Source organism: Balaenoptera ricei, chromosome 1 (genome assembly GCF_028023285.1).
Source record: "Balaenoptera ricei isolate mBalRic1 chromosome 1, mBalRic1.hap2, whole genome shotgun sequence".
Taxonomy (NCBI): domain Eukaryota; kingdom Metazoa; phylum Chordata; class Mammalia; order Artiodactyla; family Balaenopteridae; genus Balaenoptera; species Balaenoptera ricei.
This window is the reverse complement of record NC_082639.1, coordinates 20,144,823-20,161,432: the sequence shown is the minus strand read 5'-3', so window position 1 is coordinate 20,161,432 and position 16,610 is coordinate 20,144,823. Positions and strand designations below refer to the sequence as shown.

The following is a 16,610-nucleotide window of genomic DNA, read 5'->3' as shown; positions in this document are numbered from 1 at the left end:
ACAGACACCCCACTGGCCTCGGTGGCCCAGGGCTGGAGAGATTCGGCTGAGATTGGGAGGGGCGTGTCTCTCAAAGCTCAAGGGGTTTCTGGAGGGGAGGGGTGGGCTTGCAGGATTTGAATCAGGTCAGTGAGCCTCTGGCAAAAGGGTCAATCTTGGGACCCAGCTCTGGGGAGACGTCAGCTCTGGGCCTTGGCCCTGGAGCAGGGCTGGGTGTCCTTCTGTTCCCAGGAGGGCTTGCCTCCAAACCAAGGGCCAGGGCAGAGCAGGGCAGAGCCTTGAAAGATTGGGCCAGCGGGGCAGTTGTGGCCAGTGCCCTACAGGAGCTCTTTGGCACCTTGTCTCTGGCCCCCGAGAGGGCAAGGGTGGTATTTGGTAGTAACAGCAATTGGAAACTGCACCAAGGTGAGTGGCACGTTGGCCATGTCCTTGAGGAGCTCACCGGTTAGCAGGGGCATCACTCATTCACCCATTCAACACATAGTTGTTGAGGGTCTTCTGTGCTCTGTTCTGGGCATTGGGGATCCATCGGAGAAGAAAGTGGAGTCTGGTCTTCTAGACAAGTATCCTCCAGGGATACGCCGACTCCCTGGAGATGAGTGCTTGACAAGAGGGATGTGTGCAGGGGAAGGTCCCCCTGACTGTCAGGAGGGGTCAGGAGAGGCTTCACGGAGCAGGAGTCCAGGCGGGCCTGCGTTCAGGAGGTCACCAGCGGAGCACTGGGAAGAGCATTGCAGGGACTGGAAGAACAGAGGCAAAGGCCTGGGGGCATGTCCATGGGATTGTGAGGACGTAGTCCAGTGGTTCTGGGCAGAGGGACTGAGGGTGCTGTGAAGGGAGAGGATGCAGGAAAGACAGGCTGGGCTCCACCCAGCATGTGGAAATCTTGGATTTCATCCTGGAGACAATACAGTCACCAGAAGGGAGGAACGTTGCGCCACCACGCACCTTCAGACTGCTGAGGGCGGCTCCCCGCCCACGGTGTCCCTGCTTCTGCCTCGAGGCACAGGAGTTCCGCTTCCATGAGCCAGGGGTCGGTGTAAATACTCCCCAAACTCCACCCACCCACTGGAAGAGGAGGGAGGGCCGGGCCTTGCTGTAGCCTTGGTGGCAGGGTCACTGCCTCAAACCCTGGCCGTGGTTCTTTCTCTCTCACACACACAACCACACCTGCCTGCCTTCTGGAAGCATCCTCTTTTCTTCTGCTTCCTGTCTCCCGGGGTTAGCTCGCCAGGAACGGGTCTCTTTCCGGCAGGAGGCTCTGCCACTCTCCAGGCAGTAAGACGAAATTAGGATTTTCTACCCTAGCTCTACTGAGATAATAAACCGGTGGGGGTGGGGGTGAGGTTGGGGGGTAGTGAGAGCCATGTGGCTCTGTGTTTCTCCCCTATCGTCTGAGACCTTGGAGAGTCAGAGGGGTGATTCGCCTCAGACCCAACACTAACATCTTGGCAGCCAGTAATAGGACCGGCATTCCAAATGGGAGCAAAGTGTCACTTGGGAAAACTGAGGCTTCTGGTGCCATTGCAGGAGTGACTTTACCTGTCTGGACCCCGTGGGCCTCTCAACAAACTTAGTACCTACTCTGTGCCGGCAGCTATGCTACATCCCAGGAGCACAGTAGCGAAGAAGACAGACAGGGTACTTCCTCCCTTGGAGCTAAATATTCTAGTAGGAGGAGAGAGGTGATGAACATACGGAGAAGATAATTTCGGATAATGGTGAGCACGAAGGGGTAAAACAAGGTGCAACAGAGTGACACAGGCGGGGGTAGGTGACTTCAGCTAGGAGGTAACACTTACACTGCAACCTGAGTGAAAAGAAGAGGCCAGCTCTGTGGAGAACGGAGGAAAGGGCATCCCAGGCAGAGGGAAGAGGAAACAAGCTTCCTCTTCCTGCCTGGGATGCCCTTCCTCTTCTGGGCAAAAGCCCAGGGGTAGAAACAAGCTTGGTGTGTTCAAGAAACATGAAGAAGGCAGAGTGAGTTATTGGGAGAGTGACAGGAGAAAAGCTTGGTGACAGAAACTGGGGCCATGTCATCAAGGAGCTTGCAGGCCATGGCAACAAGTTTCACTTAAGATATGATGGGAGACCATCATAAGGTTTTAAGCAGGGGAGTGACGTGATTTGTTTTTAAAAAGACCTTTCTAGTAGCCAGAAAAGAGAAACAACCCAGATTTCGATTCATGAGTGGATAAACAAAATGCGGTATAGCCATACAATGGGTATTACTCAATTAAAAGAATTGAAGTGCTGAGGTGTGTTACAGTGTGAACAAACCTCAGAAACATTATACTGAATGAGAGAACTGAATGAAAGAAGCCAGACACAGAGACCACATACTGTATGATTCCATTTATGTGAAATGTCTGGAATGGGTAGATCTACAGAGACAGAAAGTACATTAGTGGTTGCCTGGGGCTGGAGTGGGGAAGGGGAGGAGAGAGGATGGAGAGTGTCAGCTGATAGCTACAAGGCTTCTTTCGGGGGTATGAAATGTTCTAAAATTAGATTATGTTGATGGTTGTACAACTCTGTGAATATACTAAAAAAAAAGAATTGTCTGCTCTAAATGGGTGAATTTTATGGCATATAAATTATAAACCAATAGAGCATTTTTAAAAATTTTATTTATTTTATTTATTTATTTTTGGCTGCGTTGGGTCTTCGTTGCTGCGTGTGGGCTTTCTCTAGTTGCGGCGAGCGGGGGCTACCCTTTGTTGCGGTGCCCGTGCTTCTCACTGCGGTGGCTTCTCTTGTTGCGGAGCACGGGCTCTAGGCACGTGGGCTTCAGTAGTTGTGGTGCGCGGGCTCAGTAGTTGTGGCACACGGGCTTAGTTGCTCCGCGGCATGTGGGATCTTCCCGGAACAGGGCTCGAACCCGTGTCCCCTGCATTGGCAGGCGGATTCTTAACGACTGCGCCACCAGGGAAGTCCCCGGTAAAGCATTTTTAAAAAGACCTTTCTGGTTTCTGGGTAAAGGATAGACTGAGGGGAGCAAGAGTGGAAAGAGGGAGACGGGAGGCTCGTTCAGCTCCCAGCCCTTAGATGTCAGGGGCTGGGCTCCTGGAGAGAGGCGGGAGGATGCAGCCAGCGATGCGGCGGCTGATGAGAGACAGGGCTTGCTGATGGGTCAGAGGAGGGCGGTGAGAGCAAAGACAAGCATCGGTTTGGGCTTGAGCTCGGGTAGATGGTGGTGCCATTCCCGAGGCGGGGAAGCCTGAGAGGCCCAGGCGGGGCGGGGGGAGCTGGGTCGGGGCTGCAGTGTGGAGATGCCTGAGCTGCCCGTGTGGAGCAAAGCCTGAAGCTGTCAGGGAGGCAGTGTGTGGGAGTCCGGAGCTGCAGGGGGGCAGTGCCTGGGCTAGAGACTTGGGAGTCCCCAGCCTCTGGATGACATCTAAAGCCACCAGATTCAATGAGATCTCAAAGGAGAGGGAAGAGGCCTTTGGCCTGTGTGGCCACAGCAGCTGTATGTGGCCACAAATGTGGCCGAGCCTTGGAATGCTGAGTGGCTTTGGCTGGACTCAAAGGCGCGGGGCTGGGGCTGTGATTAGCCAGAAAATAGATTGATTGTAGGGGTCACGACAGCCTCTGGCTAGACTCTCATGCTGTCCAGGCAGAGAGAGATTTGTTTCCTGGGGTCGGGCCGGCCCCTGGGACTCTGCCCACATGCACTGCTTTATTCTCAGCATCACTAGCCTGGCTGCCACCGGCGTCGCCTGGGGCCTTTGAAGAGAGACCAGAGCCCCAGCCCGACCCCCACCCCAGTTGGTTTGGAGAAGTGGGGAGCGTTTTCCCAAGTGCGCCAGTGATTCTGATGCACAGTCAGGGTTGAGAATCACTGGGCTGCAGCGAGCACTAGCTGAGTTTTCCTCTGTGGGATTTTTGGAGTGCTAAGCATCGAATGCCAAATCCGGAAGAATTTTTCCTTTTTATAAAACCACCCTCCCCGTGATCCTGTTGCTCATTCAGGACTGGAAGCTGAGAGTTTCAAATGCAAAGACAGCCAAGTTCCACACAAGCTACAGAAAATGAATCTGCCATTTGGGGGCCTTCAAACAGTGTCAGGCACAGGAAGAGGGTGCGGAGTTAACAGCCCCACGCTCTGCTCCTCGTGTCCATTTTGAACTGTGGCCACGGAGAGAACAGGGGTTGGGGGTCAACCTCCCGGTTTGCCCAGGACTGAGGGTCGCTCACTATGAACAGCTGCAAAATCCCAGGCCAGCTGGGATGAGCCGGCCGCCCTACAAGGGACGGACATATCTTAGGTGCCTCCAGGATGCTTTATTTCATAAGCTCTGATCTTAGTTGTGTACTTCAGAGGTTTTAACCACAAAGGATAGAAGAGGGCTTTATGATGGCCAGACAAAAAGTGTGAGGGCCCTTATTATATAGGAGATAAATCGTTATACATTGTCTCTTACAAATTGAGACAGAGGAAAACTCAGTGGAATTTTTATAATTCAAAGACCAAGAAGGGAATTAAAAGATTTTGTGCTGAAATTAGCGGCGGACGAGGTCAGCATAGGATTCACTCTGGGGATGGCAGGTATTGACAGGAAGCAGCAGGAGGAAGTTTTCCGGGGGGCTGGGAATGTTCTGTCTTGATCGGGGAGGTGGTCATAAGGGCTGTACAGGGGTCAACATTTCCTGAGCTGTGAATTTAAAATTACTGTCCTTTACACGTGTTACTGGATTACATTAAACCTCAATCGAAAAGGTTTTATTATTTCTTTTTTAGTAAACATTCCTATGACATTAGGCAATTTTCAATTTTCAACTGTTTTTCACTCTATTTTCAGTTTGGGGGGTGCTAAATAAAAAATAAGAAATTACCAACCCCCCCAGAAAAAGTTTTTTTAAAAAAAGTTTCATTTAAAAGCTCAAGGAGAAACAGGACTGATTTAAAGCAGAAAAATGAAAGTAAAATGAAGGAAGACATGGTGATTGAGGTGGAGCAAGGGGGGGATTTCCTTAAGGGCAGGGTGAGCGCAGAGACAAAGATGCAAAGGGAAGAGGAGGCTGACAGTCTCGCAAGATGGGAGCAAGGGGTTGGAGGCATTGGAAGTGTTCCTCAATGGGAGGGATCCTGGAGAGATTTAACAGAGACAGAGGCAGGATCTCAGAGAGCACTGTCAGATGTTCCCCGGAGAGCTGGGGGCAGGGCACCCCTCTGGGGGCCCTTAAAGCCACGGTGGGCGGCAGCAGTCAGGGTGGACCCCTTGGCCAGCAGGTGAGCGTTGGGCAGAGAAGGTGTGGAGGCCACATGGTGATTATAGGTGGGGAGCCATGTGCCAGAGGGAAAGCCCCAGAAATGTGTGGAGTCAGGACCCTCCGGGAAGTGCTGGGAGGGCTCTAAGGCAGAGCGGGGTGTGGGGATGGCGTGGGCAGGTGGGTGAAATCCAGGCCTGTGGGGGACGCCCATGGCAGGCCGTCTCCTGGCCGGCGTTCCCCACGGGGAGGGGGTGAAGGTGGTGAGAGTATTATGTTTGAGACCCAGAACCCAACTTGACTTCGTACCTGCCACAAATCCAGAAGGTTCCAAAGAGAAAAGAGAGGAAGACCCTGGACCCCACAAACAGCCTTGGTTCCGTATGCACAAGGGAAGGAGAAGAGCCATCTTAGGAAGAGGCTTCTATTTTTAAGAAACGCAGCTGGGCTTGCTTGAAAGGAGCGGGGGGGGGAACGGAGTGGAGTGGAAGCCGCAGGAACGAAGGTCAAAGGGCGGCTCCGGTGGCTTGAAGTCTCCCAGGCCCGAGACCGGAAGAGTGCAGAGGCTGAGGACGGGCCGCAGGAACACATGGCAGAGGGCACTGGCCTCTCTCTGCGCTCCTGGGGGCACTGGTTCCAGAAGCTTCTGCTTAGGAACCCAAGAATGGTTTTCCACTGAGACAGATGTAAGAGGAAAAAAAGAATTCTTAGGCCTCTCCACTCAGAAGTGAGAGGAAACTTTCAAAAATGGAAAGTAGGTCATCTCACGCCCCAGCTTCAAACCCTTCCTAGCTTCTTGCTGCTCTCAGGTTAAAATCAAACTCCGCCCAGTTCTAGAGGCCTGCAGGGTGGAGCCCCGTCTGTCCGACTTCTTCCAGCCGGTAGGACAGCGCCTCCCCCTGGCTTGCTGGCTTCCCGCTCCTCAGACACACTAGAACTTCCCACCCCTGAGCCTTTGCACTCGCTGTTCCCTCTGCCTGGGATGCTCTGTCACACGTGTCAGCTCCCCGGGGCGTCCCTGACCTCCCCATCTGTGTCCCCCCTGTTACTCTCACATGTCCCCTGTCCGTGGCCTCCGCCTGCACTCACCTTACAGATATGTTTACATCTCGGTCACTAGCCTGGAAGCCCCGTGGGAAGAGCCACCTTGTCTGTCTTGTTCTCAGCTGCAGTTTTAGCACCTTGCTCATTGCGCAGCAGAGATGGTTAACGGCTACTTGTTGAATTACAAAGCCTGGAGGATTCCAGAACAGTGCCCAGGGCAGCAGCAATGAGCCCCATAACCCAATCTCAAGAACTTAATGGATAGAGAAATGCAGAGAGAAAAGCACAGATGGCCTGGTAGGGAATGGACCTGTTACAAACGTGGGGTCTCCTGCACATAGGAGGGGTGGAGAATGTGACCCAGGCAGAGCCCACGCTCCAATCAGCTGGGCGCCAGCAACCAGGAGCAAAGGTACCTAGTCATTAAAAATACGCAGAATCGTGCCTGGAGAGGGTCCCAGGCAGGTCCTAAGGCCTAGGACTGCCACAGTTGAAATTCTCTAAAGAATTGCAGAAGATGGAAGTATCCCTAATGCCTCCGTCCTTGGGAGGAGGCCAAGCATGTACAGGGTTTCTCCTCCAGGTTAGAGGAAGTGGCCCCCGAGGCTACACCACCTGGCCCCTGGAAGGGCTGAGGCTTTTCTCCACCTGGGACTCTCTGTCACTGTTCCAGCCCCTGCATGATGAGGGCATCATGGGTCTGGATTAGCAGGGCTCTGGAGCATTATTTTGCAGGGATGACAGCCAGAGAAAGTGGAGTTTGCTTGTAGATTCTAACCTCTGGCTGTTGCTGGGATTCTTCACGTCCTACTGAGCCTGACCCCAGAAAAGCAAGATGCTCCAGAAACTCAGGGTCAGGTTAATTCAGCATTGGAGGAGGTGACAGGGCCACCTCCAGTGATGTAGGAGATGGTTCCTCAGCTGCAGCTGTAGGAACCCCAACATCTGAGAGGGCCTGACATCTAAGGAAAAAAACTGAGAGCAGAATTTTTATTCTGGTCAAAACTGTGCAGAATAAAAATTGGAGAAGGAGGAGTTTGGACTTCAATTTCCTTGGATTTCAGTTTCCGTGACAAAGAGATTTCATTGTGAATTTTATTTATTTTTTTGAGGAGAGAATTAAGTGATCAGAGGGTGTTTCTGTTGTTCAAAGGGGGGGCAGACTTCTTCTTCTTTGGTTTATGGCAGAACCTCTGATAAGCCACACATGCAGAATTGAGGCGGGAGCGATATGGGATGGAGACTGACCAGGCATAGGTTTCGCTCTGGGGCATTGGGTGGCCTTGGAGGTCAGCCAGCATCGGTTCTCCCACCTCTGCCTGAGTGAGAGTCACCAGAGGGCTTGTTACAAACAGGCTGCTGGGCGCCCCCAGAGCTGCTGATTCAGTGGGTCTGGGGCGGGGCCTGAGAATTTGCATTTCTAACAAGCTACCAGGTGCTGCTGGTGCTGAGACCCAGTTCCACACTCTGGGAGCCACGGATCTAATGACTGTCCAGTTCTGAATCATTCTGCAGCCCAGCGCAGAATCCGCAATCTCCCTGGCCACCCCCCCCGCCCCGCGCCTTCCAGGTCTCAGGGGACTGGTGGTGAGGGGCTCCTGATGGAGCTGGGACGATCTGGGTCAACTCCCCACACCCGCCCCCCCCTACCGGGAGACAGCCAACCCCTGGTGACTGCCAGGTTGGCCAATAAATCCTAAGGCTTAGGAGAGGGAAGTCGAGGGGTGTGTTTGTGTGTGTGTGTATGTGTGTGCACGTGAGTGGGTGTGATTGTGTGTTTGTGCATGTGTATATGTGTGAATGTGTGAGTGTTTGGGTGTTTGTGTGTGTGCATGTGAGGGTGTACATGTGTGTGAGTGTGTATGCATGCGAATGCATGCGTACGTATGTGTGTATGTGAGTGTGTGTGTGTGAAACCTTTCCCTCTACTCGGCATGCTCTCATCTCAGCCCCCAGATTGGGGACATCCCCACGTGGAGAGTGATAAGCAGCTCTGGCCTGTCTCCCCACTGTCTCCATGGGACGAGAGGTGGACTAATCAAATCAGTTTCCTCCTCCGTAAATAGCTGCAGGCCTCGCCTCCCTTCCAAAGTTGTAGGAAGGATTCAGGGTCTCCATGAAGAGGAAAGACGAAAAGGACCTCAAACACCCTCCAAAGCAGAGACACCACTCTGCCAGCGTCCTGGGCAAGCTCTCAGCATCTTCCTCCAGCCCTCCACCCCTGCCTGAGCATCCTTCACAAGCAGGCTGGCCCCTGGAAGCCCTTGGACAGCCTACAAATCTTCATCCCAACTTCCCAATTTTCCAGATTCAGGGCTAACAGCAATGTGCTTGTTCTATGCGAAAAACAGAAAATGTTCAGATTTATTGCTTTGAGAGTTTGGTCTGTCTCTTGGGCCTGGTTGACGTGGTTTCCTCCAAGTTTCATAGCATTTTGTTAAAAAAAATAATAATTTTTGACAGCAGTGTTTTGCCTCACATTTACGCAAGGTTTATAGTTTAAGAAGAGTGTTCACATAATAACAATAACAATCATCACTATATGTATTGAGTTCCTACACTAAGGAGCTCAATTCACCCTTGAAACCACCCTCCCTTTCCACAGATGGAAAAGCAGAGGCTCAGGGAGGTTAAGGGGCTTGCCCAAGGTCACACAGCCCAGAGAAAGGGCAGGGTGGAGCTGAATCCAGGTCCATTCGGTTTTGGCCTGTGTTCCTCCTCTCCTGGCCTGCCATTCTGCCTTTCTTAACTTCAACCTGACCGAATGCAGGCCAATCTGCAGATAAACAGTGAGTGAGAAGAAACACAAAACAAAGCAAAAACCAGGGGCTTTTGCAGAAAACAGAGGCTGGAATGCATATAAAAATAACCATGTGGGGCTTCCCTGGTGGCACAGTGGTTGAGAATCTGCCTGCCAATGCAGGGGACACAGGTTCGAGCCCTGGTCTGGGAAGATCCCACATGCCGCGGAGCGACTAGGCCCGTGAGCCACAATTGCTGAGCCTGCGCGTCTGGAGCCTGTGCTCCGCAACAAGAGAGGCCGCGATAGTGAGAGGCCCGTGCACTGCGATGAAGAGGGGCCCCCACTTGCCACAACTAGAGAAAGCCCTCGCACAGGAACGAAGACCCAACACAGCCATAAATAAATAAATAAATAAATTTATTAAAAAAAAACACAAAAAACCATGTACGTTCAAAGGAATCGTCCAGTCCCCAAACAATATGTTTTGTGCTAAGATTCTTTCTGTAACGATGCAGGTGGTGGAGGCTCCGGTGGGGCAGGGAGTCAGCGAGCAGAGGACTGGCTCTCTGAGCTCTAAGGCTGCACTGTCCAAATGGCGGCCGGTAACCGCACGTGGCTATTTAAATTTAACTAAAATGAAATAAAATTAAAAATTTAGTTCTTCAGTCGCATTTGCCACATTTTAAATGCTCAATATCCACCTGTGGCCACCCTTTTGGACAGCAGTTCAAATATTCACCCTTTTGAACATTTCCATCATCACAGAAAGTTCTACTGGACAGCATTGTTCTAAGCCCCCAGTGAGCCTGCTCCTGTCTTATCTTGACTGTCCTGGAGGAGCAGGAGCCACCGGCGTAGGTGATAGACACCTGTTCTGAGGTCGGTCCCTCTGTAGCCAAGGTACCGATAGATGCCATGCCAGCACCAACTCCAGGGATGCACATAAAGGGCAGAAACTAAAGGAGTGGCCATTCACTGAGGCCGTGCTACTCAAAGTGTGGTTCAAGGACCGGCAGCGGCAGCATCTCCTGGGAGCTTGTTAGAAACACTCCATGCCAGACCCACTGAATAAGAACCTGCATTTTAATAAGACCCCCAGGTGATTCAGGTGCACATTCAAATTTGAGAAGCTCTGACTTAAGAGACAGGCTGAGCGGGATCAAAATATTGTCCCAAATATAGGAAACCAATCAGATATTTTTAGATACAAAAAATAGCATCCGCAACCTGTCCCCCCAGTAGTGTGTGATTAAGCATGAGTCACAGAGGGCTGAGCATTTCTGTGCCACGTGATCAATCAGCATACTTCCAAGGTTAGCTCCCTATGGCGCAGCTGGTCCATTCCCCACAGCTAGCACCTTCTTAAACCATGATGGGGTCACCTCTCCAAAGTACAGAGAACAGAACTAAAACTCACATTCTGGATCTCAGGGATGCTGCCTTTAAATCAGATTTTCTATTTTTGCCTTTCTTACCAACATGTTTGGCTTTTGAACTTTGCAAATTGCCAAAGACACAATGCAGTGTATAAAGCCAGTCTGAACAAACACACAGTCCTTTAAAGGGAGGCATCTTGCAAAGGGCTGTATCCCCCCTTCCCGGGGACGTGATGCCCCGCAGGCCTCAGTGCCTAAACCCAGGTGCTAGTGAAGCTTTCTGGGAAGGAACCAGCATCAAGCCCATCCATGAAGAAAACAGGTGAAAAAGGTGGTTCCATGTGCAGCAAGGGCAAAGACGAGGCTTAAAATGAGACTGGCAGCACGCTGGCCTCCCCACCCTACCCCGGCTGGGGATGGAGGGGTCTGCTTTGGGAATGGTTCCTGAGTTTCGATTCCTCCTTCAGTGAGGATGACTCATCCCTTAATTCCTCTCTCCTCTCAGTCTACCTTGGGTCTTACTTATTTTTATCCCCGGAATGGAGTTAAGTTACCAAAAGGATGATATTTCTCCACCTGCAAGGGCTTTCCTGGAGGATGAATTTTAAAATATTCATTTTTACAGCTTGCTCCCAGCGATAACGCAGAAGACAAGAATGCTGTGGGCAGGAGCGGGGACAGCGACATAGGCCCAGCGGGGAAGCCTGGGGTCTTGGGGAACTGCTAAGTGGCTCTGCCCTGGAGAGACATTCCAGGAACTGACTCCAAGGAGTTGGACCGGGGAAAATGGGACGGGTCCAGTGTGCTTTCATAACTCTCTTATAATGCTGAAAAAAATTAAAGTCACGCCTGAGAACAGTCCTGCTGTTTTTGCTCTGCCAGCAGGCAGGTCTGTTATTTTGGTAGCAAGCCTCATTTTTTTCTCCAGGGAACAGCCTTTTGTCCCTTACATGGGGTCTCGGTGGGCCTGTCAGTCAAGATGCCTAGCCCTCCCTTTGTCTGGAGGCACGTGACCCAGGCCAGACCATTTGGAAGCTCACTTCCTTGAAGAGACACAGTAGCATCTGGAGCGAACATCTGGATTCACCCGTCCTGGTGGTGGTGCCTGGGGAGGCTGCCTCCTGGTTCTTGCAAACTGGATCCGTGGCCAAATCAAATCCTCTTCCTAGTCCTTCTTGATGTCTAGCTGTTCACTCTCCTGAGATTCCATGAGCCACTCCAAGGCATTTTAATTCTTTGTTTTTTTTTTTTTTTTTTTTTTGCTTAAGTTAGAGTTGGTTTCTATTATTTTCTATTATTTGTAGCTAAGAATCCAAACTGACACAAACCCAAATGCCCAACAATTGGGGCTCAGATCCAGAAAGTGTGATACAGCCCATGATGGAATACTACACAACCAGGTACAGCAATGAGATAAATGTATGTTGACGTGGAAAGATGTTCATAATATAGCATTTGGTGCAGAGCAGATTATAACAAAACAGGATGCCACAGTATGACACCATGTTTGCAAAATATACTCTGTACCTTCATAGAAAAAGATCTAGAAGAAAATGTAACAGTGTTTATTCTGGAGGGTAGGAAAGTGAATGATTTTTCTTTCAGCTTATTATAAAGATAAGCTTTCTAAACTTTCTATAATATCTGTGTAATCAATTTTTTGTTTTGCTTTTTAAAAAATGGGCCCAAGCAGGTCACTGGAGCCATACCATCTTGGTGCCTGTCAAGAGTGAAGTGATTTTCTGGGTTCAGGCAGCAACTTATTTACCAAATGCCTGGGCTCCTGCTATAGCCACAGCTTCCCTGTAGCTCTAACTACTGCTTAAGAACATGCCGGAAGCATCTGAGTCTCCAGAACAAGGAAGCAGCACTTCCCACAGCTCCAGGGCGCCAGCGGCATCCCACTTATGAGAACCTTGCGAGGTGGAGGGTCTGCTCTCTGCCTGATGGAAAAGAGCGGCTCAGAGAGACAGGTGACCTGCCCAGGTTCCCACAGTGAGGGTTTAAAGCCAGGTCACCTGGCCCAGGTCCCCAGCACCCCAGAGGCTACTCAAGTTCACTAACAGCCAAAATGAAGTGGCTGAGCCTGGGGAAGGACTCGGGATCGTCCTGTGAAGTCAGCTGTGTGGACACGCTGCAAAGGGGTGAGGGTGAGGGAGGGGAAGCTCTCTCCTCAGTGTTGGGGCCTGACCTCCTTGCCCTGCAGAATGGCCCCCTCCCAGGGGTGACGTTCAGGAGCAGAGTGGATCTGTGGGATAGTCTTACCTTCCAGGTCTCAGCTTGAAGGTCATCTGCTCAGAGAGGCTCTCTTGACCCTCTAAGGTAGGTCCAGACATTAGTGCCTCAGCCTGCTTGTCTCCTTTGGAGCACTTCATGTAACTTGCAGTCATTCTCCTTCACGGTCTGTGTGTCCCTGCTTGCCTGTATGCTCCCTGAGGGCGGGGCTTATGACTGTCCCGCTCACAGCTGCGTCCCCATGTCTGGTCCCCTGCAGGCACTCACCAAGTATCTGCTGAATGATGGAATAGATGAACCCTGGACTGGGGTGGTGAGCAAACCCTAGGGGTTTCACCTCTGCCTTTACTGGCTGTGGGACCTCAGGCAAGTTGCTGCTCCTCTCTGGGCCTCTTCCAAGCCTTGATGTAAGTATAAATATCCAACTTCATTTAAAGGGTTGCCCTCACCTTTCCTGAATATATTAGGACCAATTCAAGGGAAGGTAATAGAAGTTGGCATCTTTATACCTTAAATCAACTGCTGCTTGATTATTCTTTCTGATGATAGCATTGCAATGATTTCCCCAGGAGTCACTGATGTGCGATGAACCCAACTGTATTTCTTATTCAATAAAGTCCTTTATTGTAACTTTACAGATTTTTCCATTACAATAATGAAAACAGCACTAGTGATTCGTGACACTTAGGCCCAAATCAAAGGGGAGCCTCTCCTCAAATTATAAGGTAAATGACACATCATTGAACGTATAGTAAACGTTGGGCAAAAGGAATTCAAAATATAGAAAATGGGGTCAAGATTGTGTGTGTGTGTGTGCAAACACTTTAAGGTTTAGTTTATTGGCATGACACCATTTTTGAAAGCACATGATTTTGAAAACTATATTTAAAATCTGTGAGAAAACACAACTGTAGAGAAAAGGCAAAATCAAGCAAAAACCAAAAAAACCTCCAAAACGAAAGGAAGTGAATCAAATACACGAGGCTGCAATGCAAACCTCCGGTGCTTTGGCCCTGGAATGGCAAGTGAGCAGGTTTCACAGAAATTCTCCGTGGAAAGGAACGTGTGGGCCCGGTGTGCCATCGCTGTGTCTCCGAGTCCTGTCTCCTCACAGAGGAAAAGAAGTTGCTCGTCCAACACATCTGCCGGGCCCGCCAGGCAGGGGCCCACGTCTCCAATCCGTTTGAGAACAGCCCCAGATCCCGCAGAGGTGGGCCCGGAGCGGCAGGGCGACGGGTGGGAGTCAGGCCCCGCCCCTGCCGGAGCCGTCCGAGCGGCTCACGGGGAGCGGGTGGGCCTCCGTGTTGAACACCCAGTCTTCCAGGGAGAGCATGTCATCTTCAGAGAACAGAAGATAGAGATACCTGTGCCCCGGCAGGGAGGGGAGCCAGACACAGGCTGTCAGCGCTCTGGGGAAGGGGGCACCCACTGGGAAGGAATCTCAGGGGCCTCTGTGACAGGCCTGTGCCCAAGGGCACAGGGAGGTCGGAGACCCCAAATGTGCCCGGAGGGCTCGTCCCCGGGAGGAGCTGTGGACGCGGAGGGGAGCACTGAGCTTTAGGTCACACAGAGCCGGTTAATCCCGGCTCTGTCCCAGCCCCTGCTCTGTACCTCCCCCCCAGCCAGCTTCCCTCAGGTGCTTTCCCCACCTGGCCCTCTTTGGACCCTGTATGGCCTAGATTCTCTTTTTTTTGCAGGGAGGCCTGAGGGCTACTCCAGGACTCGGCTGCTTCCTTATGTACCAGCAGACTCGACACTCAAGTAGATATCTGGGCGCTAGAACGCACAGGGAGTCGTGACTCCAGAACTGCAGGTTTCCAAGCCATGGGGGTTTTTAATGGAAGGAACAGACCATCCAATCCATCCTAAAGAGCTAAAGCACAAGGGGACTGCTTTAGGGAACAGCGAGGAAACGAGGAGGCCAACTTTCGCCCCAAGAAAGGAGGGGAACAGCGCAGCAGCAGAACTGCAGCAGTGACCGGGATTGACACCATCATGGTTATTATTCTGCCCATTTCACAGAAGGGCACAGTTTCAGAGAACTTAAGTAACTTGAGGAGACAGGTTAAAGAAGTTAAATTCTCACATAGCTAATGCTTAGGGGGGTGGAGTCCAGCCCAGCCTCACTCTGCGTGGAGAAACTGGCCTGGCCCAAGGCCCGCCCCTGGATCCCAAGCCTCCATTCCTCTTGGGCCCCCCTCCTGGGACAGCAGAACTTGACTGATGGTGAAGGAAGGGACTGCTGCCCCCTGCCCCTCCCCTCTGCTCCCCCCCCCCTTCCCTAAGAAAAGCCCGAGTTGCCCTCTGGGAAGAACACCGGCCGAGCCCCCAACTCACTTCAGTGTCTCCGCTAGAAAGAAAGTCTGCTGCTTGTTGTCATGGTCGGGAACCTTACTGTATACGTCTTGGATCCCAGAGAACCCGGCTTCCGTCCGACAGTATTTCTCCAAGGCCTGAAGGAAAGGAAGGCAGCCTTGGTGTGGGGAGAGGAGAGGCCCCCCTCAAGATTCACGCCTGCCCAGCTCTCGAACAGGCAGGCCCTCCCACCCCTTGGCTGGGGACCCCAGCATTGGTGGGAGCAGCAGGCCGAATTCCTGCCATCACCACGCTCCCTGGGCCCACGCGGAGAACTTAGTCCCTGCCCGGCCTGAGCGCTTCACCTGGCGTGAACTTAGAGGAAGGTTCTCTGCCTCTCGGGGAACTAGACTGACCTGACAGACTCACCCACAGTGGTGGACAGAGGTCAGGGAAGGGGCTGGGATTTGGGGACTGGACTCGGCACGCCCCAGGGATTCCCTGTAGAGATGTAGTCCCTGGGCCAGAGGCTGTGCCTGCCTTTTGTACAGAAATGCAAGTTTTACCCACTGAGGGTCTGTGGGTGGGGCCCAGGAGCACAAAACACTTGGCTTTCAAAGGTCAAGAACCAGGGTCTTCAGGAAAGCAGGGGGACTCTGGCCAATGAAGCATGTCAGGGAGCCTGAGCAGGGCCCACGCCCCAGCTGAGCATGTGCTCTGGGAGTGTGGCTCTCCCCACCAAGTCTGCGCCTCCAAGAGCAGTGGGCCCAGGGGAGAACAGCAGAGAAGGCTTGGCATCCATCCAAGAACCTTCTGGAATCCCCACCCCTGCCTTTGATACCTGCCCCAAAGGAGGAAGGGGATTGGGGGAGCAGAGCCCAGAGAGGGGGCTGCCCAGGGCTGGGCCAGCTTCGGGGAGAGGAGGGAGGTAGGTGAGCTGGCAGCCCGTTCCTGTTTGAGAGGAGAAATCTAAAGTCACCTGTCCAGGCTTCAGCGTCAGAGAGCAGTGACCACGCGTGTGCTGGGCCACCTCTGACTGCTGCCCTGCGTTCGCCCCTCTCAGTTTGCTGACATTATTGGGCACTCAGAACACTCTTCACAAGTTCCTGGCCTGCTCCTGCCCGGCCGGGGACTCTTGGCTCTGCAACCAAACCTTGACCCTTTTTGCACTCTCAACTTTAGCCAGATGCCAGCCTGGCTTGCCCCTCCTCTTGGGTTTGGACCCTGACTGTGAATTCTCAAGGGCACCTGCCACCAGTTCACCACCCTCCCCCTGCGCCCCGCCACTCACCATCACCACTTCCCAGCCCCACTCCCTGTAGATGGGGTCGTGGGTCTGCCGCCACAGGTACATGTAACTCTCCACCACCTCGGGCCGCAGGATGTAGTAGCTCTCGCTCGTCTGCGTGGCCACGGCCTCTCTGCCTGAGTTAAACCAGAAGGCTTCGGGCCCCAGTTTGGTATCTGCAGGAATGACCAACCGGGGGGCCTGGGTCAGACCTCCCACCTCGTGCTCTTCAGGATCCCAGTGCCCCCGGAGAGATGGAAGGGGCGTGGTAGCCCTGGCCGGGGCCGGCTGGTGATGGGCTGGCATGGGCTGGCCAAAGCAACACCCTTAGGCCTCGAAACTTTTGCAGTTTAGACCCTGAGAATCCAAATGAACTTCCCAGCAGTCCGGGGAGACAGAAGTTTGGGTGGTGCTCCTC

General features: G+C 52.4%; 1 protein-coding gene across 2 annotated transcripts in view; it reads right to left on the bottom strand.

Moving 5' to 3' along the window:
* Positions 1-13,209: 13,209 nt before the first annotated feature.
* The window catches only part of MAN1C1 (mannosidase alpha class 1C member 1), a 132,432-nt gene continuing 129,031 nt past the window's right edge, over positions 13,210-16,610 (bottom strand). The window contains exons 10-12 of one of the 2 annotated variants that reach the window (XM_059915986.1): positions 16,196-16,368; positions 14,947-15,062; positions 13,210-13,973 (exon numbers count right to left, since the gene is read on the bottom strand). In XM_059915986.1, coding sequence (XP_059771969.1) covers positions 13,853-13,973; positions 14,947-15,062; positions 16,196-16,368 — 410 coding nt within the window. In that variant the 3' untranslated portion in view covers positions 13,210-13,852. The remainder of the gene's footprint in view (positions 13,974-14,946; positions 15,063-16,195; positions 16,369-16,610) is intronic. The other variant, XM_059915987.1, reaches the window with a different exon arrangement.